General features: G+C 41.3%; 1 protein-coding gene across 3 annotated transcripts in view; it reads left to right on the top strand.

The window, feature by feature from the left end:
* The window catches only part of LOC311014599 (carboxyl-terminal PDZ ligand of neuronal nitric oxide synthase protein-like), a 172,848-nt gene that overhangs the window by 45,869 nt on the left and 100,802 nt on the right, over nt 1-26,177 (top strand). For 2 of the 3 annotated variants that reach the window (XM_084011295.1, XM_084011296.1), the window contains exons 3-4: nt 17,274-17,366; nt 21,750-21,808. In XM_084011295.1, coding sequence (XP_083867421.1) covers nt 17,274-17,366; nt 21,750-21,808 — 152 coding nt within the window. Of the gene's footprint in view, nt 1-17,272; nt 17,371-21,749; nt 21,809-26,177 lie in introns of those variants that run through there. The other variant, XM_084011297.1, reaches the window with a different exon arrangement.

The raw sequence follows: 26,177 nt of genomic DNA, 5'->3' as shown, positions 1-26,177 counted from the left end.
CTGAGCCCTATATTAATGAGCTGGCATGCAATTGCTCTCGGTGCGGTTAATCATGGTGACAGGCCAGAAAAGGGCAAAAAAGCGTAACTTCTTGGAAAATGAGATTGAGACACTTGTTGGGGAGGAAAACCACCGGCATTTATGCTATCTAACTTCCCATACATCATGACAACGCCTCGTTAAGGTCTTTAGGGTGATGGCTGTTGATGGTTATTGTTGGTTTTATTTATATGGGGCCAAATTGTCATCAGCAGCGGGATAATGAACAAAAAAAGTGGGACAGTCGGTGGGACAGAGCGGACCGTGGCAAAACTCAACAGTTTGTTATGAACAGCATTACAGTTAGGACTGATAATGAGGATAACGTGTAACAATTATGCAATATCTTAATGGCTGTATTTATATTTGTGTTGATGATACATGGACAGTAATTAAGGACGATATTTAATTATTCCCGCTGTGTTCTGCAGTGATCTAATTGGAGGGAATTTGTTGCTATCCTGTATTACATGCAGTCGGGCCTTCTCCTCCTGCAGCGACAAAGCGCTGATTACATATTTAGAAATCATTTTAATTTAAGATACAAGTTGGATTTTAAAAGGTGTCTATGAATTAATTATCACTTGCGCAAATAACACTGCTGGAATTCATCATCATGATAACGCGGATCTAACGTAGGATATGGATTTTCACATTTAGATTTCTACAATCTGACTTCAGTTCACCACAGATTCCCCTCCAGTCTACAGAATGTGTGTACGCATGGCTCAGTTTGCTTACAGGTACGCACACCTTCCTGTCAAGTTTGGGTTTAGTTTTTATAGATCACAACCTTTGCGTTGAAAGTTGTGTACGCACATTTCTAGCCCCGATTTGTGCGTAAGCAAGCCCCTGCTCTTTATAGACCTGGGTGCTGTGACTTCTCATTTCTACCTCTTAGATATATTTTTTCAAATATTAAGGTTTTTGAAAATGTTTTTACATCCATCTCAGGGTCTGGCTTGCTTGCTGGGTGAGTGAGTGAGTGAGCGAGTGAGTGAGTGACTCCTTGCTGGTGAAACATGCATGCAAGTGTTGTACAGTGGCTGCAGAGGAAGGCTAAAGCTGTTGAACTTCTCCCTTAAGGACCGTTCACTTGTACTTCATTGAAATTTAAAAACATTACAGGCGAAAAGGTAACCATGCAGATTCCCAAGTTTGTCAAAATAGCGTCTGTTCCTCCTTCACAGTGCCCCAATGGCCATGGCAACCAGTACTACTACTTCTAGTACTACTGTGACTGCTACTGCTAGAACTTCTTCTACTGTTACTACTACCATTACTACTACCTACTCTGCTGCTGCTGTTGTTGCTGCTGCTACTACTACTACTACTGCTACTTCTGCTACTCCTCCTATTACTACTCCAACTACTACTTTGACAGTATACAGGTTTAGCTGCAGCTTTTACAGCAATTTCTTTCAGCTCTTAGCCTCTTTAGATAATGCAGTTCAGCTTCCAACTCTGCCAGTTTTACATTTTTAGCGGCCATTGCCATTTAATGCTTTTAGGCTTCAACATTCTTCAGGCATTTCTGCATAATCAGCAATTAATTTCAGCTTTCAGCATTACCATGCATTTTCAGCTGTAAATGGATTTTATAGTTCAAACTTTTTTTTGTTCTTCTGGTAATGAATGGGGCCCAGCCTTCAATGCTGTATCCGGTTCTCTTCATACATCCATGTTGCCCAGTAACAATTTGATTTCACCTCTGTTTGAACAACAACAGGCCAATTTGTTTTGTAGGGTGTGGAATGGCTGGTTGTGTTGCCCAGGGCAACAAAAGAGGAAACATGTAAGATTCCAATTATGTTTTTTTAAGTTGGAAGCAGCAATGCAATTAAAAGTGTCTGAGGTGCACATGGCGACCCAAGCTGCCCGAGCATGTTTATCAACAGGAGTCAGTGTAAAAATGCTGATCCTACTGGTTCAGCAGCACTTACTTATGAGGATACAGCAGCAATAAATGAAGCCAGGAGCAGGCAAATTCCTCAGGAGCCCTACCGCATAATGCAAATTAACTTTTACATTAAATTACATTACATTTATTTGGCAGACATTGGTGTCCAAAGCGACTTCCATTAACTGCAGTCAAACGTTAGAGCACACACACCGCGAGCTACAAATCATCCCAAATTGGAGTGTATCCCTTTTAAACAAACAACTAAAAGCATGTTCAGTGTGGCAGTAGAATTTAGTTTGTCCCAACAGGATATAATGACCCTAACCAACTGTCCGGGAAATGTGTAATGACTCAAAGATATCAGCTATCAGCTCACAGCTCGAACAAATCCGCAACTGGGAATGTGTAAAAATCCCTAAATCCAAGCTGATCCAGACACATCCACACTGGAGCTGTAGAAATACCCTACCTGGAAATATTGACTTGGGAGATTGAGTACTTCATCCTCTCTTTCAGTACTTCATCCTCGCTTTCAGTACTGTTTCACAAATTGTGATTATGTGGTTGTGTGATGAAATCCCTTTATATGCCCCTAAGGCCGAATGGACTATCACAGTGTACTATCTTCTTATTAAGATGCGATGAATATGCCTCGGGTTACATTTCAGACCTCACTTGTTGGCAGGTGCCACGTTTATAATCCCCAACTAATACTTCCATTGTAATACTTGATATTGTCATGTATATTTAGCCTTTGTCAGCAAAAGTGGAAGTAGACGCTTCCTCAAAGCTAATTGCCCTTGTAAATCACGTCTTCCCAATAATGTAAAGCAGGAACATGACACATTTAATATGGTCCACTCGAGTGATTTATTATTTGTGATCTCTACTACTGAAAGCCTTTGCCGTCCTCTCACTAACTAATATTTCACCCTGAGGTGTATTTGATGTGTACAAACAGGATGTCTGCCTTTAGTGCCTGACGGCTACATTGTGGGCGACTTCATTAAACTGCCAATTAAATCTGTAAGAGCCTATAATCCGTTTCTTCGTCTGCTGAAGTGCTTTATCATGACGGCCAGTAACAGCTCGGTCCACGCTGTAATTTCATTCCAGCCAAGACCACCTTGTCGACAACAGAGGATCCGACATGTAATTGCTTGTTTGATGGTGTTAGTTTTTCGCCTCCTGTTGGCGATTGTGTGGCTCTACATATGTGTTTCATGCTGAGGTGAGGAGATTAAAGCTGCAGTGGGAGCCTTGGTAACACAGATTCTCTGGTGTTATGGAGATGTGAAAATGGCCCAGCTCTTGGCTGGGTTATTTGTTCAGGTTTCCAGTGTGGGGTGCAACGCTGAGATATGGAGGAATGTAAGCAACGGGGGATATGGAGCCTGACAACTTGGCTCTGTGACAGTGGGTAGCTTGCACTGGATGCCATAACTTCCTGAACCAAATTCAGACAGACTCGAAAACCTTTGTTATCCTGGAGACTGCAGGCAGCATTGGCCATTTGTTCAAACGTGACCTCGGAATTTGTGCTTTGACCTCTTGCTGGTTACATCCTGGCTTCCTCTAACCAAACAGTCCTTTCTCAAAAGGTGCTATGCTTCCCCGATGACCCTGTTGGTGGGGGAAGCATTATCAGCTGTAACCGCTGTATCGGAGCAGTGCAGAGCTGCAGCTGTAAATTAACCAGCGGTGCACGCTCACATGCACGTATATGCACTGAGCACAAGTACAGCCTGCCTGGCTTTGTTAACAAAGCAAGGAAAAGCTCAGATGATGACACACAAGAGAGGGAAAGAGACTTCATTCTCAACCTAAAAGTCCAAACGGTAAAATAATGGTGCGAGAAATGATTGTTTGGTTTTCTTCAGTGCTTCTTCTTTTAATAACCCTTTCAGTAAGTAGCTACTAACGAGCCCTCCAAGGTGCCACAAAGAATTTTTACAAGGTATTTCTATTTATAGAGGTGTGAAAAAAAAATACACCCAATACTGGCTGTGAAAGGGCCTTTTGTCTGCCTCCAGTTCTGAACCCTGGAGTTGAGAATAACAGCCTCTTTCCCACTGTCTATACTCAAAATAATGATACTGCAGTTGTAAAGTGTACTTTAGATTTAAAAGCTTATAGACCGATATGCAACAAAATGTTAAAATACTGTGTATATGTATTCTTTTAGACCCGTCTCAGTCTGCATCCTTTTCTGTCATTTCTATTTCTTCCTCTCTTTAGCTTTGTCTGCCTTTCTAATGTATTCGCACCAGAGACAGTGCCTTGAGTCCATCAGCGTTTGGGTAATAAATGGTCCCAGTGCTGGAATAAAAGGCCTGTAGAAGTTGCATTGTGTAAGAATCACACCTCCTTTCCATTCTGCAGACAAAAATGAAAAAATAAATCACGAAAAAACGAAAATCCCTGAGAACAGCAGCCACCCCACATTATGTCTACTGTATCCACACTGTCATTTGGCAGCTGTCATTTAGGACTGACTGGCAGCCTTTGACATGGTAATGAGTGTTTCTCTCATCGGGCCAGGCGTTCACTGACAGGAATTCTTTATACAAAAGGTTAGTTTAGATAAGGGGACAGTTTGAATCATGACCATCAGACCTAATTGCAGTGTATAGTCATGCACATTTGGCTCAGTGCTGTTTGGTTTACATAGATTGGTATTTCAAATTACAAGCTGCCACTTTAGCAGCAATACAGACTACAACGAAATGATGCAGTGTCCTTTGCTTTCTTGCTTTTCATCACTTTTTGAAGTTTATGCTGTATTATAGTGTCATAAGTGGTACCATCAGTCTCTGTAGACATCAAAACTTTTGCTGCCAAATGCTATTTTTGATGTGGCTACTCCCACCCCCCAAAAAAGTACAAATAAATAATGTTTATTTCAGATTTGACACATTTACAGACAGAAATAGCACAGGCAATTAAATGCAGAGAGAATCTGTTTTCAGTTCCTCTTGATGTCACGCTGTGTGTGTGTCTCAAACGATTGTAGGAAAAAGAAACAGGTTTCCATAACCCATTTTCTGGCCCTTCAGGCTTTTCATCCTGCTGTCTTCAACATGTTGCATTAACACTGATGTGGGCACTCAAGTGTCACCTCATCCTCCAATTAGAATCTCTTTATGGGGAAAAGGAGGACAAAACAACCTGACTTTGTTTTGCTGCAATGCAGTTTTGCCTTCCACTTTTCTAATGTGGCGTGTTAATGTGACTTTGCAACAGAAGTACTGTCCTAGTTTCAATGTTATATTGATATATAATATGAAATATATATTATATACTGTATATTAGTCAGGGTCAGAATATCTAAAATCACCACGGTCTCATCTATCTATCCATTACTGACCTTTCCCCTGAACAGTGACCATTCAATTATACCATAGCAACTGTAAGTAGGCACTGCAGGTGTGTGAAGCTTAAGATTTCTCTACATGCTGAAGCAGTCTGCATGGGATTAAAGGAGAAACTTGTCATTTTTGACCCCATTGTCGTTGTCCCCAGGGTCATCCCGACTTCAGAAGCAAAAACCCGACAAAAATTGACTTGACCTAGCCCGAGATGTGTCTGTCTGGAAGCCTTCTAGACTCGCTCCAATACTAACTCATAGGGGCAATTTTTACCTGCTTTTCTGGGCCTCAGAAAATAATTCCAAGACCTATGCAACACAGGTTGGGTCCGTTTGAGACATGACAGCGCTCATTAAACTCGAATAGTGTGGCGAAACAACATAAATATGTGTTTTCGCATGGATTTACTCACCTCAAATCACCCCGTAGACATTAGCAGTAGATAGCCGGGCACAGAAACGAAAAAAAGTTTCCCTCGTAGTTTTGATTTTGGATCCATAAAGAAACGATCGAGCAGTGCAGTCATCATGTCCGTAATAAATCCATGAAGCCGTTATGTCCATGTATGACTGTTACAACATAGCAATGATTGCTTACAGCTAAACAGCAGCCCGTAGCCAAAACAATGCAAGTCTCGCGCAAGTTCCCGTCTGACCTCCTCACTCTGGAGCTGTTTTCAAGCCAGTACAGTGACAAACTTCTTTCTATCGAGCAGTGCCGTCATGTCCATATGACAGTGCAAGTACATAGTAAGATTGCTTAGCCTTTGTGACAAATCTCGCGCAGTCTCAGTAGGCTAATTGTGTTGATAGCACTATTGGGAGTAGCGTGTGCAGACTGCAGTCTCTCATCAGCAGAGTGAGATCGAGCAAGAGCTTACTTGACATGGGACATACAGCTTTAATCTTAGTCTTTTAGTGTATTATAATTTGCACTGTATTTAAGACCCTTTCACAGGGTTGCCACCTTAAAAGGGGTCATAGGAGAGAGACAGTTTTCAATTAACTGTCTGAAATCAAAGATCCATTGTTCAAGAAGCAGCTATAGCAAAAGGGAGGTCAGGGCTGTGATCAGAGTTAAATTTCTAGCCTGCTGTGCTGCCATCCTATAAAGAAGTGCACAATAAAACGGATGGTCTCGTTTTGACATAATCAGTGGTTCCACTTTCATTTGACGTGTTTATCATCAAATAAAAATCCATTCTGAAATAAAAAGGCTGTAATCTCTCTAACCAATGGGGGCCATTAGCCACTTCAGCTTTTATACAGCACTGAAGATGACAGCGGGTTGGAAGTAATTTGTCGATACACCAACTGCCTGGAAATTGAGTTTGTTTCCGTGTCCTTTTGGGGAAGCGAGGGATTTCTCCTCTGACATGGTTCAATACGGGCAAAGAAAAGCCTCTGTAACTCATCTCCCCCTGGCTCTCAAGACTGAAGGTGGAGGAAAACCGATAGTGAAAAGGTAGAAGCTGGTCAGAAATATTGAAAGAAAGGGCTATAATGACATTAGCGGCTTACTTTCATCTATGCCATTGCCAGTCTTCTGGAATCCATCAACACACACATTTCATCATAATACATCTGTCTGGAGGATGTTGCAGTTTCAATCCAGCTTCCCACAAACGAGCAGAGTGTTGATTTATTTCTCACTGGACTGAACTACATCCTTTTTGTAGCAAAGGTAGAAGACAGACGAGCTAACGAGATACATCGTCTGCTACATGCTTCTGGCAGGAAGTATTGATCAGGCTGATGGGAATCACCCCACTCTGAAGTGAAAAAGATATATTTTTGATCTGATTCTTTAGATGTTGTGATAAGCATCTTTGACATTTCTTTGTGTACGGCTCCATCCATCAAGGGTGTGGATGTATGACCTCAGCGAGGAACAGATCGGTCAAACTCTAGAAAGTGAGAAGGGGAGACAGTGACACAGTGTAAGGTCTGTCTATCGACAGTGTGACAGATGAAATGGATTTGCCTTCTTGCCTATAGGACCCAACAGAAAACTGTGCCAACGGTCTCGGAGACTCTCATTCATCAAGACTAAACCTCCTTTCTTCCCTTTTTCCTTTTAACATTGGACGCGGTCCAGATGTTGAAACATCTTCTTAAATGGTCCTGAATGTTGCTTTTTATATTTTAGTGATGCATGTGGAAGAGAAAAGTGTCCAATCTTCCAATCTTTTTTTTTATGCAACAAAATGTATGCATGCATTTAGTGAACAGGTGTTGGTGGTGAAATACAGCATCCAGAAACTTGCTTTTAAACTACAGCTAGGGAGCTGTAGTTTATAGCACCCCCCCTCACACACACACACACACACACACACACACACACACTACTGTACACAAGATGTTTACTGTGTTGCTTAAAGTTCATGGACAACGGATCAAAGTGTACAGCACCCCAATAAAATAACATTTAATTCCAAAAATAATGGGCATTAATCTGGGGATATTACAGCCTCCACTCTTCTGTAAAGGCATTTTCTCCCATCCAGCCACAAAAGCATTAGTGAGGTCGGCCACTGAAAAGTGCAGAAAGTGTGAAGAACCTATTGTTTTTCTGGAAGTTATTAGGGCCCCGAGCACAAAAGTGCCACTACGTGCTTTTAAATATCAGCCCATACATGTGAAGGGCCCTTCGTTACCAGGGACTGACGGCTATGTGCATGTAAATAGGGTAACTGGGGCTGGATATTATATTCACGGTGTACAAATAACTTAACTATGCACATTAATAATGGCACACAGGGGTATCGATATTTTGCACTATATTTAAAAGCTTGTGTAAAAACGTACCTGTCCCGCTTGTGTCGCACACAGAGATTAACGTTCAGGGCAGGACCATGTGGCAGGATTGGAATGGGGGTGTTTAGGTGTACAGCTACAGTTATTTACATCAGTGCTCACCCCCAATGGTGTCCTGAAAACCAATGAAATGAGGGAAAGAGGGAATGGAGAAGAAATGGAAGAAAGGAGTGAAGTGTAGGAGAGTTGTACATGGGCCCTTTAAGGCCTCCATGTTGTTGTTTTTAGTGTAGTTAAATAATAATAATAATAATGATAATAATAATAATTGTTATTATTATTATTTGTTACCTAAACTATGGGAGGCAACTGGAGAACCCAGAGAAAACCCAATCTCTGCTATAAATGAACATTCACACTGTGTATGGTGAGACCCAGGATAGTGTCCTTGGGGTTCTGTGAAAGGCACTATATAAATTTAAGTTATTATTACAGTCTAGCCTCTAACATGAAACTTTGAGAATGAAGTTCATTGTTGACCTGAGAAATGGCAGTTAAAAAGAATATCACCTTAAGGACTAGAGCTGTTCATCAAATCACAAGATCCTCCTCAGCATCTTCTCAGCTCATCTTCAACGATTCATGGACTCTTTTTCTCTTTTCATGGCTCCCTGTATGGAAGGCAATGCTAAAAAGAGAATGCACTATGATTTGAATAATATTATGATATATGGGTTTTCTTGGTAGACTCTTAACATTTGGCCCCATTTGTCTTTTTCAAAGACAGTCCTGCATCGCAGAAACATGATGAAACATGATGGACCCTGTGGCGTCTTAAACACAAATTATTTTAGAAAATGAAATGCCTTTTCATAAACAACATGGCTGGAGATTGTATCAGCCACCAGTTTGTGGAGACAACGGAAGGGGGGGAGGGGAGGGGGACGCTGGGGGTAATGTGGAAAGAAAATGTAAAAGTGGGGGAGACGGTGTGTGGAGAAAGTGAGTGCAATAGAGAAAAAAGAATATGAGAGAGTGAGAGCCGAAAGGAGCCCGATGCCCTACGAATATGGCTGTGGGAATGAGAATAAAAAGTGACAGTGATGAGAGAGGGGGGGGACGAACATTCACATTATATCCACTTCAATGACCAGCAGTAACATAATATGCTTAAGACGAGCGGTTCAAAGTATTTCAAGGTGGGGTGATGTACAGGAGAGAGAAAGTGATGAAAGCTTTGTGGTTAGCAGAAGTGTGTGGTGGTGAAAGAAAGCGAGAAAGATGGCGTCTCACATGGGAACTGAGGTCTAATCAGAAGGTCAGTGCTTCACAGCGGTGGTGCTTTTTTTTGCGCCTGCTATTTTGAAGTGGAATATTACAAACTCACCCATATTTCTTAGCTTTCGTTATTGTTATCGGTGATAATTAATTTGAGGATCATCTTTGGAGGTGCTACTTTTATTTATCATTTGAATGCTAGTCTATGATACAGTACATGTCATTTGTAGGATTCTTGTTTCAAATAATCATTTCTACAAATTTCCTGGGATTACAATGTCATAAATTCAGCCAGAACAAGCATGGGACATTGCAGCAATGACAAGAATATAGTAGGTACAGATCAGTAAATGACTGATCTTTGCACACCTCCAAACTAGTGTTGTAGTTGCTGTAATAAAATAATAAAATAAATAGAAAAAGTATAGATCAGTAAATGATGTACTTCAGTAGTACCCACTTTGTTTTACAAGAGAACCAGTGCAATGAACCCTTCAATAACACTGTGGCCACATGAGATATGTTAATGTTAGTAACAGACTATTAGCTCTTTCAGAGATCCTCCTACTGGTCTGCATCTAATGTTGTAAAATGACAACTGATTATTGGGAGTTCAGTGAGTGGATGCCTGCTGAATGACTGATGAGGTAACGTAGAGAGAAGAGGAGAAGAGGATGCAGATGTGCCGCCGCAACACCTGATTTGGTTTGAATGCAGCCAAAGAACTCATTCTAATTATGAATATTAACTTCAGGCCCTCTGTGAAGGTTAAACCCACATGCATTTCAGTTCATCAAGCACCTAATGACAATATGATAGTTTGCACATTTAAGAGACTTTGACTTTCAATTTGTGTAATTATGAACTTAATGATCTCAATGATTTCACAAAATCATTGCTTGTCCCTCCCCGTCTCTCCTTCTCATTCCTCGTCTCACCTTTAGAATTTTAAATACTTTGCATCGCTCAGTATTATTTTTCCATCGCTGTAGATGAGATATGGCATTGAGATCTGTGCTCATAAGGGATGCAATTTAGTTTTCTTCCCTTTTTTGCATTTTTTTTTTTACATATGCAGTCATATGAGTGAAGATACAAACATAATAAATAGATCACATTACAAACTTAACTCCTTAAGACTTGAATCTCAAGAAATCTACCCCAAATTCTTTCTGAAGATGGTCATATGATATTAAAGTTTCCCTACAAAAACATTTTATCTGCCCATTTTGTGAAGCCAATATCTATTTTATAACTGCTATTTTTAATGCTCCGGATATAGAATTGTTATTTGTGAAGTTAATCCATCTAAAAAAAATATCTATAAATAAATCTATTCCATTTGTTCTTGACTGAGGAAATGAAGCAATTAAATCCTGGGGCATGAACTCTGCTCTATGCTATCCTGTCCTCTGTTATCCATGCTCTCAGGGCCTTCAGCTGGGCTGCCCATTAGCAGGTTTAATGTTTAATTTAAATTGAGGTGGCATTTTTTATTTTGCCTTACAAATCTTGATATCAATTTGTCAAGAGTTTTAAATACTACCATCGGGACTCTACCGGCAGAGATTAAAGTACAAAATGCCTTCTGGGCAAAACATTAATTTGGACCATTTGAATTCTAGAATGAGGGAGAGAGAGATGATGGGAGAATCTCCCATCTGAGCATATCTGCCTCATCTCCTTCATTAACTTCACATAATTGGCTTTAGGGCTGGGCGATTTTTCTCGATTTAATTGATTCATTTGCATTTTTACTTTCCTACGGTTTGTGAAAATGGCTGAAACACAAAATCGCGATTTAAACGCAGTTCTAGACTTCGCAGATTTGTTTTGCTATTAGGAACTCCGTAGTAGCTGACTCTCTCACTTTCCAGAACACGTGCAAAAGTCGTCCACATAGAATCACATTCACCGCACGCCCGACAGACGGACCATAAAAATGTCCATGAACTCAAAACGTCCCTATACCAACTAACGAGAATACTTCCAAAAGTTTGCAATCTCCGTTTACTGCTCCTTGGCGCTATCCTATCTCTCCTCTGTCTTCCCTCTCGCGTCTTCCCGTCCCTCCTCCTTAAGCCCCGCCCCTCCGGGCTCTTCCTGACCCATGGCCAATCACAACAGGTGACACTGACAGATACATGCAGTGAATCAAATTACACAAACAAGAATGAAGGCACAGTCTCTATTTTTCCACAGTTTACCTTACAGTTACAAACATTTACAATCATTTACTCATTTATGATTAATTTGTCTTAATCTGAGTTAACCATTTTACTCTTTATTAAACCATATAACTTTTAGTTTAGCTATTTTACGGATTTATTACTACACTTATTTAGGAACTCATTTATTTGAATCCCTGCTTTCTACACCAAGGCTACATATTATTATTTATTGTATTTCATTTTACAAGTTTCTTCAGGGATGGTCTACAAGAGACATTTTTTTTTCAATTTGATTTAAAAAAAATCTTATGACAAGTGGTGAGCGATAACAAGGCGTAGATATCTGAAGCCCTGGACCAATGCCATCCGGCCTGCTTATAGTTGCGATGGCCACAAACCTGACAGCATCGTTGCTTCTGATTTTCAGGCATTAGTATTATAAGAACATGTTGGCCAGGTATGCATGTCGGTCTATGTGTTGATTTATGGACTTAAGGTTAATTAAAGGCAGATACGCTTTCTTTCTGTGCCCATGTTAACTAAGTGGAGTGTTGTCCAGCTGTGTGGCTCAGATTAAAGAGCAGGCGAGTAAAAAAAGGCAAATATGAGTATTGAATTACTTATACTATACTATAGAGACCATCGATCAAACACTCAGAAGGAATATTAGCTGATAACAGCGAGTGGCCGATCGACCAGAGCACCCTTAATCATGACTTGATGAAACTAGCAGAGCAATAAACTTCTGCAAAGCCAACGGAAAATAAAACAAACGACAAGCACAACACATTAAGTTTTCAGGTTGAAATGCAGCAGCAAAGCTGATTGAGCCGAGAGGAACGTGCCTCTTGTGTTCCGAGTCTGATTGTGCATGTGCAGACAGTGGACGCCTCGTTGACTTTGCAGAGCTCGACGCCGCGTCAGCAGAAAGTGTGTTGACTGTATTAAAGATGGACAACTCTGTAATCATCTCAGAAAAGCATTGTCGATGAGTTAAATAAATAGCATGTTTTTCAGCTCAGCAGGCGGCCTTCACCTCAGCAAAGAGTCACTCTGTCGCCCCGCTGAGATCATTGAACGACTGCCGACCTCAGCGGTGTACTGTGCCAGTGAATTTGATTTCTTTTATTTGGCTCCCCTTACATACAGCCTCGCTCAGTGATGACTGTGGTCATCAACAGAAAAGCAGGCTTTTATAGCGCTCTCCTTGCCCCTGATTGATATTTGTGAGTGTAAATGGCATCGCTGACTGAGGACACCATTGTGCGTGGGCGCCTTTGTTGCCAAAATGATGGATTATACTGGAAACAGGAGGAAAGGACCTTTTAGCAGACAACGGCCTGTTTAGCAGGAAAAAGTGACTGCAAATGTTAGACTGACGTATTTGCATGATGAATGAGCCTATTCCTGGACCCCAGTATTCATTTCATTTCCTTTTGTTTACCCGTATGCTAATATCCTGTCACTGTTTGTCTCAATTGAGGTGGTCCCACTCCAAACTGCTGCACGTTAGCAAATCCTGTTTACTGTAAACTAGAGTGGCTAAAAACACAGGATCACAGACCTGTTTGCATGAGACCATTTGGACTGGTCACTGGGACGACCTGTCATTTACAGTATGTGGTGTATTGTGTTTAGGGATGTCCCGATCCGATATTTGGATCGGATCGGCCGCCGATATTAGCAAAAAATGCATATCGATATCGGATCGGCCTGCACGGGAAAATCCCGATCCGGACTCCCGATCCAGTTTTTTTTTTCAAAACTCCGGTCCGTGTTTTCCAGCGCACCGACGTAGGTAATCCATTCCAGTTTTTTTCCGTTTTTCCCCAAAGTCCGGTCCGCGTTTTCCAGCACACCTAGCGCACACCTCGCGACCTGTCCATTAGGAGCGCCTCCGCGCAGCACAGTAGACTTGCTCCGTAATACGCTCGGCCGCAACAATCCTCGCACGCTCCCGCTACGTTCTTCTTGGTGTATTTTACGCGCTTGATGTTGTTCTGATGCAGCTCTGCCTCGTTAAACCACCACGATGTCGCTTTCTACTTTGAAAACACGGAGTTGACACTGTATTTTGATAAGCTGTTGCACTCTTCAGACTCGTTGTGTGAGCGGAACCGGACCGGTACCGGAACCGGACCGGCTTCCGCGCTGCCTGCTCGCACAGATCCGCTCGTGCGCACATGCGCTGATGCAGGCCGAGTGTTGTCGATAAATATATGCACTCCTTCAAAACAGCATCAAGCCATATTGTGTGTGTAGTATTAGGACGTGATGACGTCTGTGGGGGAGGATTGTTTTTGATAAGCTGTGGAACTCTGAGTTAACCTATTTCTACCTGAATTTCTATGAACTATTAGGCTGTTGAGTAAATAACTTATATTTTACTTGATAAAATAAGACAATATATACACTCATATGTCGTTATAATGTTTTATAACGTATAAAAGTATCTGTAGCTATTAATGTGATGCTCATCATTTTCCAGCCATATTTTTCCAGCCCCTTAATAAGTCACTCTCTCCTTGAATCCTTGAAAACCTTGAATACACTCTGGTTGAACAAAAATGTTGAATGCAAATATAATAATTGCAGAATTGCAGACTGCTTGCTGTGCCACCTGACTTAATCCAACTGCACCAATACACCATCCCACGCGTCTCGTCTGTTTAGGGTTTTTTCGGTGGGTACCACCGGGCCTGAAAAAAATTCTAGGGGAAACACTGATGTCCCACTAAGAATTTAAAGTTATTGATAAAAATGTCAGCTGTGTGGGATTATTTTACCCTAAAAGACGAAAATGCGGAGTGCAATACTTGCCACAATAAAGTCAAGCGTGGTGGTAAAGCTGTAAGATTGACTATTTATTATTTAGTCTATTTTGTGTTTATTAAACCCTGATAAGAATAAACAGGTCAGCTTCTCATTACCAACCATTGTGGATTATTCAAACTAACGTAATTAAGTTGGCTAGTTGTTCTTAAGAGTAAAACCCTTTTCAACATGAGTCTGACAACAAATTAAGTAAATATCTTTAATCTTTAATACATGCTTGGATCGGCCGGTATCGGTATCGGCCGATACTAAAAGCTACAATATCGGTATCGGATCGGAAGTGCAAAAAGCTGGATCGGGACATCCCTAATTGTGTTCATACTCAAATGGATAAAGTAAAAAAAAACAACTTTTTTTGTTATCAATTGAAGAGTCAATATTCTACTTTTTTAAGTAGAATATTGAGTTAAGACAGAGAACACAGCAACGGATGATCGACTGACAGTGAAGTCAACTGACAGCTAAAATAGCAGGAATATTGGCAGATTGAGTGACAGCAAGCAGGTGGGAAAATATGACGAACAACATAAAACAATTTGATTTAGGGGCAATTCGGTGCAAACACAGCAAATCATAATCACTGTCAGATGTTTTCTGTGTAGCAGCAGTGCATGACGGTGCAGATTTTGTGCTACCAGAGCTGCCAGAAATTTAGAATTTTGGCAGCTCCAAGTGGTAATGCAAGGTCACTTTTGAAAGTTAAAATAGTGTGTGTGTTTGTGTGTGTTGGAGTTAGTGAAGTAAGTCATCTTGTCAGCCTGCCTCAATAGAGCACTGTCTCTCTACCGTTGCCGTTGTCATTGCTGTCTCTTTAAGTTTCGATTTCTCACTTCCTTGCACTGAGCAGATTTCCCATGAGCATCAATACCTGGGACCAGGATTGAATTTGAACAGACTGGGTGACACGAGCAGCATCTCCTATTCTTGTCTCATAACGGAGTTGCTTTTCTGCATAAACATTGCTGTCTGGTGAAGCAACGATGAGCGTCCGCTTTCAGAAGCCCGATGATGAATCACCCAGCAGGACGCACTTAGCAGCCAGCTCACTGAGAGCGCGAATACACAGAAAAAGCCATACGCTACTTGAAGCTAATGTCTCTCCAGCCTGCCATGACAGGTGGTTCTATACAAGTCAATTATATCCCGCTCATTCAGAATACCATCAACATGCAAGGGATTGTGGGAGCAAGCAGTCACCTAGCTGAATGCAACACAGGATTCCCACAATGACATAAAAGCCACTTTTAACTATGTATCTGATAAGCAATCACTTTGAATACTGTATCGACTGCCTGCTGCAGTGCCGATGTTTACAGAATGCTCACGGCTCCATCAGAGGCAGTGGAGATGATGGAGGCCGCCTCCGTCTGATCTTTGATGTGTAAATCGACGGGGTCTGCCTACCATGCCATGTGCATTCACTGTTTCTGTAACGAATCCATTCATCATTAGTTTGAAACATTGATTTGAATGGGATGGGAGTGGCTGCAGTATTATTCTGATTCCAAGGTGGCAACATATGAAAGACGCTGAACTCACTCACGCGATGTTTCTTTTAGGGGTGTAACGATACGATTTTAAAATGATACATTTAATTTTCTATGGTTTGGATACGATTCAATGAATTGAAATCGATACAGTAACTTTTTTTTTTGTCAAACATTCAACCAGTGTTACTGTGGAAAAAAATACCCAAATGTATACTGGACCGTGTAGGTGAAGATTACGAATAGTATTTCTTCTCAGGGAATCAGCAGGGGTAAAATAACGATTAATCGCTAATAAATTCTCTTTTTATTTGAAAATAATATGCTTTATTATATGCCTTTTTATATTGCGACCAAGGAACATATTAAGTCGCACTTCACTGATTTTTGGTCAAATGTGCATCCAAAATGGTCGCACTCTGGAGCCCTGGTTAATATCGATCCAATCGATTATTAGGTTGCAAATCGATTTTATATCGATATTTGTCTCCAGTTAAGGACAACTTGCCGAGCACCTATAGATCTAGTTGGACCGTAGGAATAAATATTGATACATCAATATGGTTGATGAATCGTTTCACCCCTAGTTTCTTTACATAATTTGGAGTTTTTCCTTAACTGAGAGCCACAAAGCAGCCTCGCTGGAGCATGTGGTCGAGGTTAAGTGTTTTGATCAAAGGAATTTTAGGGCCATTCAGACTTTCCAGCAAACTTGATCAATTCTCACCTTCCAACAGTAGGTGTCAAATCAGTACTTTTGAATACAGACCACATTATGAAGTTGTAGTGAATGTGAATGGTCCAGTACAGAAAGCAGGCAGATAATGCTCGGCATGTAATAGTTTAAAATGTCTATTGTGAAGGTCGTAGGGTGAAATGCTGTCGGCAGTGTAGATGACTGTTGAAGGCCATGAGTTGTGAAAGAACCCACAACATTAAGCCAAGTCCAGAATAATATTACATTTTCTCTTGCAAATATATGGATGGATTAACGAATAAAACCAGTACAATGTATTTACCATAAAGAAGAATTACTGAATTAATCTGAGTTAATAAATTATTGCCTTCTTCTCCAGATATTAAGACACATTTAAGTATTTAACTTGGCCTTATACATCGCCATAAATTCTTTGTCTTGAAGGTTCTTGAAGGTTGTCCATGTTTTTCAATCTATTTCTAGCTTAGAGCTCACTTTCTTATGGGAACCGAAAGAAAATATTGCATTGTCCCTCGATTGGTGTAAAATCCCCTTTGACCCAGCGAATATCAACAAACAAATGTGTAAATGAACATTTCTTTTCATCATATTCCAATGTTTCTTTCTTCGGTCGCCTCACCCATCTTCAAATATTTGAGAGGCTGTAACAGTGTCTCTGTCAACCTTAATCCCCCCCAAGTATTAATACATTTACTTTCTGTCTTTCTTCTCTCTGCAGTATGAGTTCAAGGTGAAAAACATCAAGAAGAAGAAAGTCAACATCGTGGTGTCTGTAGACGGTGTGAAAGTCGCCTTGAGGAAAAAGAAAAAAGTGAGTGACCTTTTTTTTATTTCTCTTCTGTGTTCAAGGACACCCTGCTTGGGTGCATTGTATGTGTTTTGTTAGTGTAATTTCAAATCAAAAGCAGGAGATCTTTGTCTGTAGAAGGGCATGATGCCAAGTAGAAAAATCTGAATGTTTATAAATTAATTTTCAGTATAGACCTCAGTGTCTTTTTATTAACGTTTCTTATTCTAACATTTAAACTTCCTTAGATTTAATAAGCTGATTTGTTGTTACCATGAAATGTGTTTGTTTTAAAACGTAATGAGTTGATGCCACATCACCACAATGTCCCAGCTTCACTTCCTGTCCGGGGACTTTTGTTGCTTGTCAGACCCGTCTTCCTCCCCCTATTTTCAGTCTCTGTCTCTACACAGTCAATTAAAGGCAAACATGCCAAAGAGATCCTTAAAAATAAATATAGTCTAACAAGAAAGTATCTTGTTAGAACAGGAATATGATGTGAAGCGATTTGCTTTATTTTGCAATACCCTGCTGTATGATTACGTCCAGGAGCCAATGATCATTAAGCTGGTATGGCTGGGTGATGCAGTGAATTAATTTGAATACATAAAATGCTAGGTAAAAATGCATTAGCTGTCTTGAATAACGACACCAAGCACAGTTTACGGGACAGTGTGGTAACTCTGGCTGTGTGGTTTTGTATCCATAAAGGGAGGAAATGAGACGTAAGATGTTGCATACTGATCTGTGCTCTTGGTGGGTGTTTGTAGATGAGCTATTATCCCGAGTAACAAGAGATGAAGCTGCTGTAGTCTAGTCAACAGTGCACGATCCTACATTGTTTGGTTTGTCCCTGCCATGCAGCTCATTAGCCGCCCGCAGATATCCAGCTAATGTCAAGAAGCACAAACGGCAGGAGAAGATAAATTGGTGAGCAGGCTTTCAGTTTCTGCTCCCTGTGAGCTGGAACTATTTGATGTCCGTACTCTTCTATAGTGAGCAGTGTTGGGAATGTTACTTTAAAAAAGTAATTAGTTATAGTTACTCACTACTTGTTCCAAAAAGTAACTGAGTTAGTAACTGAATTACTTTATAATAAAAGTAACTAGTTACCAGGGAAAGTAACTATTTGCGTTACTGTAAAAAAAAAAAGTTGCTTTATGTCAAATAATTTGGATTTTTCTTGTAATGAGATGGCAAACTGTAGTCTTGTAGTCTACTCCTATAGTCGCGTAGCGTGTTGTCTTGTGTATAATAATTGAGATCACATTCTCCGCACCTCGCATGCGGGAATAATTAAAACTTGAGGAGAAATTATACAGTGGGAGACGCTGTGTCTGTCATATATCACAAAACAGGGTCAGAGCGCACAGCAGTAGACATAATGACCCCGGTGCCTCGAGCCGCTGCGCCGTTCATCATCATCATCATCACCACCGTCTTCACCATCCGCGCTCCACAGCTATACCGGATTCCCGTCCAACACCAGAACGGCGGGACACCGGGGCCCGCGTGGCCCTCGCGCGCCGCTCAGACCAGCAGCAGCCCCAACTCCGGCTCCAGCTCGCGGCAAGTTTGCACGTTTCTCCACGGACAACAGGCTGCCGAGACCAGGCACGACCTGAAGACGTAATCTTACTATACATCAGCCAATAATTGCTGAGAGGTTATCTCATCCTCCCTTCTCTCATGACAACACGCGCACGAGTCCTATCATGAAGTTAAAAAAAAGTTCATTGTGCGACTTGAGTAACGTGCAGTAACGGGGTGTCGGCAATGATAACGGCGTTATAGTGACAGTCAAAGTAATTAGTTAGATTACTCGTTACTGAAAAAAGTAACGGCGTTAGTAACGCCGTTTATTTCAACGCCGTTATTCCCATCACTGATAGTGAGGCTTCTGTACCATACCCGGACGCATTTTTAACATATGCAGAAAGCCGTGACAGCCTTGCAACTTATTTTTAGAATGAGTACTCAACTGTTTTGCACACATAGCCCTAAGACATATTGTGTTTCAATCATGCTGTGGGTTTTTCTTTGGTGCTAAAACAGGCACTTTAAAGAACCAGTGCAGAGCCATTTCCTGTATGTGGCAGGAGGCGGTGATCGATCCTCGTCTCCGTGTCGACGGCAGACAGAAGTGAGGATGGAGACATTTTGACGGGGCCTGAGGGGAATTGTGAATGTGGGGGAAGATGTAGAAGAAAAGAGGGGCAGATATTCAAAAGTAAAGAGTTGGGAGGAGAAGAGCAAACTGAGGAAACTGAGGGAGGGAGTGCTGAGACTGGAGGCGGATCTGTGTTTCCAGATATGTTGACGGCTGTAATCCACGGAGACAGACTGGAGTCCACGTCACCTGCCGAGAATCCCAGAGATTCTGACAGGTGAATGGAAAGGGAAGTCACTTTGTGCTGTCGATTCTCCTCACCAGAAATGCATTTTCGTTTTCATCTCCATTTATCGACCTGGACATGAAACCATTTTCTGTTTTTCAAGGGTCCAGGCTGCTCCCCTGGAGTCCTCTAGAATGTATTTAATATTGAATACAACAGAAATGACGGTGTTTAAACTGTTGCTCCGTTTAGACAGATCATCCATCCATCCATCCATCCATCCATCCATCCATCCATCCATTGTCTATCGCTTATCCTGTATTCAGGGTCGTGGGGGGGCTGGAGCCGATCCCAGCTGTCATTGGGCAAAGGCAGGGTACACCCTGGACAGGTTGCCAGTCTCATCCATTGTCTACCGCTTTATCCTGTATTCAGGGTTGCGGGGTTTACCCTGGACAGGTCGCCAGTCCATCGCAGGGCCAACATGTAGAGACAAACAACCATTCACTCTCACATTCACACCTACGGGACATCTAGAGTCACCAATGAACCTATCCCCATCCTGCATGTCTTTGGACTGTGGGAGGAAGCCGGAGAACCCGGAGAGAACCCACGCTGACACGGGGAGAACATGCAAACTCCACACACAAGGACCCAGGAATCAAACCCAGGACCCTCTTGCTGTGAGGCGACAGTGCTAACCACTACACCACCGTGCAGCTCAGACAGATCAGATGTGTTCTTTTTTTACAGCCTGCAGTTAAAAAAAATCTGATGATGATTAATAATTTGTTAGCCGACATTATAACACATTTCCTTGGTTTCACAATGTGAAATGAATAGACTCCCATTGACTTGTTGATCTTCTAGCATTGAGTGTGGATTCAGATAATCCTCTAAATTCAATACAAAGCTGCTGCTTTTGTTAAAAATGTGCCACCTGTTTCCACTTTTTCAAATGTCATGAATTGAAATTGATTGATCTTGACATTTTAATAAGCATCTCTTGAAATTGATGGACTAAATAATTAATATTTCCGTCACGCGGCTTAAAGAGGGACATCTGTTGTAAAAGGTTTGACATTCCCAAACAGGCATGAACAATTTGGATACTTAGGATTGCTCTATTGCATGTATGTAAAGGGAGATGTATTAACCTTGACTTGTAATTATAGGCAGAAATACATTAGTGTCTCATTAAAAGGAGGTTTAATTGAGTCTACGTGGTCCTCTAAGGAGAAGCCTATTCATTACACCAATATTAATGATCAGTTATGTAAGTACGTGCCTTTTTTTGTTTGTAGGCAGTAATGTGTGTGGATTATACACCATTCAGTATGTGGAATATTACTATGACCCCATACCATTCCTCTATATTTGTGTATCTGATGGCTAATGTCAGCTAAGGGGAATTGTTGTTTTGGCCATCAGTCATCTGAAACATCACACTGATTTGTTGATGTTATCATTAAAGAAAAAGATGAAATTGCAATATTCAGTGGGGAAAGCCATTCACCTCAATTATCCGTCTTATTGAGATCAGCTCTGATTGTTCTTGGGTCCCTTTCAGATGGAGTCTTTTAAAAATAGATCACCACCATCGAGGGCTCAGTGTCTGATTAACTGGTGTGCTGGAATCAAAGGCCGATCGATAGAAGGATGTTTTCCCTCCACCTGTTTTCACGTCTTGTTTGGATCCCTGGCCGGAAAGCTGAAATGTCAAGTGTGATGCTCAGCGATATATTTAGAATGTGCATCAGAGGCAAAGAGGGACCAGAGATGGAAGTGATTGACTGATCGAGTCAACATAGCTCTGTGGAGATAGAAATCAACATGAATAATTCCAATGTGCTCATGTTTTGATGTTTTTGATTGTGACAGGTAAATTTAGATGAACAAAAAGACAAAAGGAAAAGTGAAACGTACACAAAGATGGAGATTTTATAATATCTACACCAATAGATTGTCTGATGCAGTTCACTCTCAGTCAAGAGAGACATAAATGTATGTATTTCTTTTCGTTTCTGCTTAAGTCTAGTGTGAACTTACAGTTTTGTTTTTGTTTCCATAGAAGAAGGAGTGGACATGGGATGAGAGCAAGATGATGGTGATGCAGGATCCCATCTACAGGTAAGCTCACCATGATGTTTATTTGGTACATAACATTTCATGTCCCTAGCTTGACTTAAAATGCTAATTTATTTTGCTTTTAATTCTTATTCTAACGATTTCCGTCCTTATGATCAATTGGGCCTCCTCCAAACACATTTTAATCCAAACTTAATTAAATTCACTGTGGTGACACAGGATACAAGAATACTTTGCGTCTGATAGTGCATGTGTTGACATTTTTGAGGAAGAAGGATATTGTAGCTTGTGGCTCCAGGACAGGGCTGTAGAAAGATTTCAGAAAAACAGATGAGTAATCAGGAAATGTTTCTGCATAAACATGGTCTAAGGAGAGTAGAGGGCCGCTGAAAACATGGAGTTCAGCCATGTGACAGCCGGAGATGGGTTTTACTTATGGCCAAACAATCCATTAAACCCTTTTTAATATTTCATTTTGAGAAAAAGCTATTTAGCAGAAGCTGCAATAAAAGCAATTTTAAAAATGTATTTTTACGATAACAAATGAGCGAAGCAATATTAAAAACAATGGTTATCGTAACCATCACAATATTGACACAACATTTTCAGTTTTAATGCCTCGAACCATTTTGGATTATAATGACCTCTAAATGTCTGGGTCCGTCCTCGTTTCTGAGTTTGTGTTTCTCCAATACATCTGAAAAAGCCGGCTGAGGAATTAATTGCTGAGGGACAACGCGCCCGAGCCATAAATGCATGAACGATTTTGAATTGCATTTTTCAATGTAGACTACATCAGAGATACTCGGAAATCAATTCTCCACTACCAAAGATACTTTGCGTTAGAGAATGTGGGCTAAACCTCTGCGGTCCCTGTGAGCAGCTGACTTTGCAGCAAACAGACAAGTTGCATTCAACCCGTTCTCGCCGCCAAGGCGTCAAATAGTGCAGCTCAGTCGGTGCTCCCTGGCGCCTGACACCCTTCATTTAGAGCGTGAGGGTGTTAATGTGACGCACACACTTACTGCATTACAGGCGGAACAACAGAAGTTAACATCAACCCATGCTCCACTCCTAAACCTGACATGAATGTAACAAGTGTGTATATAGACATACTATAGATGGAAGCTTTGAAACACTGGCCAAGCATTATTTGACGTATTGGAGTGAGAAGGTGTTCGTATCGACCGGTTTTCAGTGTGAACATATAACGCAACAATATCAGCTCTTTGGGCGGGCCGACAAATCCTTCAACTCTTACTTGAATTAACGAAGCAAGTTGGCATTCCCTCTTCAAAATAATCCAGCTACGTAACTATTCATGAAATAAATCACACACTGCAATAACATTCATTGCGTTCACGACTGTTTGAAAATGTGAAAATCATGACCCATCCCTTCCCCGCTATTTATTACTTTGACTTAGACTACTTTGACTGTGCTCACCTTCATCAGGACACCTTTTGTGTTGCAAAATTCCATGCATGATTTATTCTAATATGGATGGTATTTTCTCTGTGTTTAACTAATTATACTTGTAGGATGGCCAAAATGGATTACAAGAAGGCAATGATATTGTATATATTATATTATAAGCCTGAAAAATGTAATGCTACATTGTAAATAGCCTTCAAAAGTTGGAGACACTAAAAACAGAGGGAATGTAAATCAATGGAGAGACCTCATGGGCACAGAATTACAAGTATGTGTGTGTGTTTGTGTTTGAGTGAAAGTATGTAAGTGAGATCCAGAGTGACATCCCTACACTCTGTTCCACCTCACAGGGTTATCACCATAAAGGTCCAGTCCATTCAGTCCAATCGCCGCAGGGTATAATCCTTTGATTTGAACTTCTACCACAGTCTGTTATTGTTAGTACAGACATGCGACGCACGCACGCACAGATAGACGGTGCTGCGAGGCAGCTTGGGCAACGGCTTCGTTAAGAAATACTTTAAGATGTCTGCACCATTAATCTCTCTCGAGACACACTCTTGCATGGAGTCACAAACAAAAACAAAAAACACTCATATTCCATGAAAGAAAGTTGAGGACTGCTTTAGCCACACAAGTTCATATTCTGCAGTGAATGACTCATACTTTATCCTCTCTTTCTAGGTAGCCACACACACACACACACACACACACACCCCAGGCGGGCATATCTCAGAAGTGCATCCAGGAGCCCAGTTGGAGCTTCAGGCTTTGAAAATGATTCTGTCAGAAAGATGGATTTTGCCGCGGTGTTTGTGTAAGCATCTCTGAGCTTAGAAAGATTTTGTTTGGTTTGAGATACTTTGGCTTGTCCTGCTCATCTGAGACGTGTGCCAAGTGTTTTAATATTAGAGTCACAGAGTTACCACACAGGAGCAGGCCGGGGGGGATGGGGGCCGTTGAGCCGAGTACGATGGGCGCCATCAATCAGTCACTGTCTGCTGGGCTGAGACATCTCCCTTCCAACATGATGGTCCGAACAGTAGTGTCACTCATTCAATATTTGGTCTGCTGTGTGAGAAAGTACCTCTGTTTACCTGAAGGGTAAATATGAATTGGTGATTGGTCAAGGTAGAAGGAGGAGAAACATCAAAGTGGCATATGCTGTTGCCACAGCTCAACCAATGTGGCCTCCATATATTCAGTCCACATGGCATCGCTCATCACTGGTTGGGCACAGTTGATGGATCCTTCCTTCCTCCCATACACGCCACCGTAATCTACGTCCGACTCTAAAATTAGTTGTTCTGGCTGAAAAACGGGATCAGAAATGGGCTCAAATCAGTTGATATTCTATGTTATTATTTGAGAACGAAAAAATCAACAGACTAAACAAAACATGACCTTTAGTATGACCTCCAGGCTGCTAAATGGCCACACATGATGAGATATTCCAGATTCTGATGCATTCCCCTCCCGTACCTCCACCAGTCTTCTTCCCAGCTGGAAGCAAAGCAGATGAGTTAACAGTTGGTTTGCCACTTCTGTTAATGTTGCCTGCTTTTTAATAAAGTCTGTAAAGTTAAGCTGCTGTGATATCAAACACAACACGTCCTATTGCTGCTTTGTGATGGAATAATTCCATCTTGTTGTTTTCAGTTAAGAGTGCACCACGAGTCTTTAAGAAGGGTTGATTGATGACTCTGACCCCACTGTCGCCTGCTTTCCATTAAAGTGGCAGTCCGTAAGATTGGAGATACGTTGCTGTTGATCCTCAAACACTTTAGACTAGAGGGAGCCTGACTCAGCAGTTGGAAGTTACCGATTTGCGATTACAATGAAAAGCAGCATACGCTTCCGTGAGTAGCTCCACCTGGGAAGACCAACCTGCTGACTGACGTAAAAAGTGTGGGAATGCCACAGACACGGAGATCCTATTTCTGGGCAAAGCAGCAAGTCCAAGCACTTTCATTCGTGGGTCATATGATCAATCACCATTGTTTTAACTCACTCTTTGATAGATAGTAACTTAAAAGACAATTAAATAGATGAAAATGATACGGACTGCCACTTTCACAAACCTGTCGCATAGGCCAACCTGCCAAACGAACCGGGGAGGAGAGAGACATGCTATGAGTAGTTTCCCTGTTCAATAGCTAGTTAGCATCATAGCTACTTTGCATTTTGCATACGTTGACCTTTGGATTTAAGTCAAATTTGATGTTGTTTTTAAAGCTTTAACCACAGTATTAGGCATCTGCTGTTGTCTGCTACTTTAAAATAAATTAACATGTATGGAAATGTGAGTAATAAATCAACACAAATCAACGCACGTCATTTAAAGAACAGGTTCAGCAGCCACATGCCATATGTATGTTAAGAGAGCCATTGGTTGCAGTTGCAGACAGTGTTTCCCTGCTGAGCTGCAGCAGAGGGATGTGTCCTCCTGGCCCCGATCCACTACAGTCTCAAAAGCCACCTCCACCAGGAGCAGGTGTTGATTCAGTTCTCACTTCTGCTGTGAAAACCATAGCAGTCCTAGATAACAGAGGAAAGTAGCAGTCAGTCTCTTGACCTTCTGCTATTATCAGTCAATGTATCCTCTGGTGGCCTTATACAATAAAAATTCAATTAATAATCATATTCACATTATTTGAATATGTTACATTTTAGCTGTGTATGTTCCAAAGGGTCACGGCAGTTGGGACATTACTGTGATATCGATGTCCTTGGCTTCTTTCAACGTTCTGTTACACTGGAAGGTCATCTGTCATCAGTATGCAAGGAGTGTACTTTATGTCTGTCAGCTTGAACATCTTGTATCCACATTTGATTTCAAAAGTGACTCCATGCCGTATGCTGTCTAGTTATGGAGGAGAAGAGAGATTTGCCTGTAAGTGTGGGGAAAGATTTAGCTTGATGTGTGTCAGCCTCATATCACTGAAGTGTAAATTAGAAGGCTTCCCTCGGCCACTGG

The sequence above is a fragment of the Eutrigla gurnardus genome, assembly GCF_963514095.1.
Source record: "Eutrigla gurnardus genome assembly, chromosome: 6".
Taxonomy (NCBI): Eukaryota; Metazoa; Chordata; class Actinopteri; order Perciformes; family Triglidae; genus Eutrigla; species Eutrigla gurnardus.
Note: the sequence above shows the minus strand (reverse complement) of the source record. Positions and strands in the feature narration are given on the sequence as shown.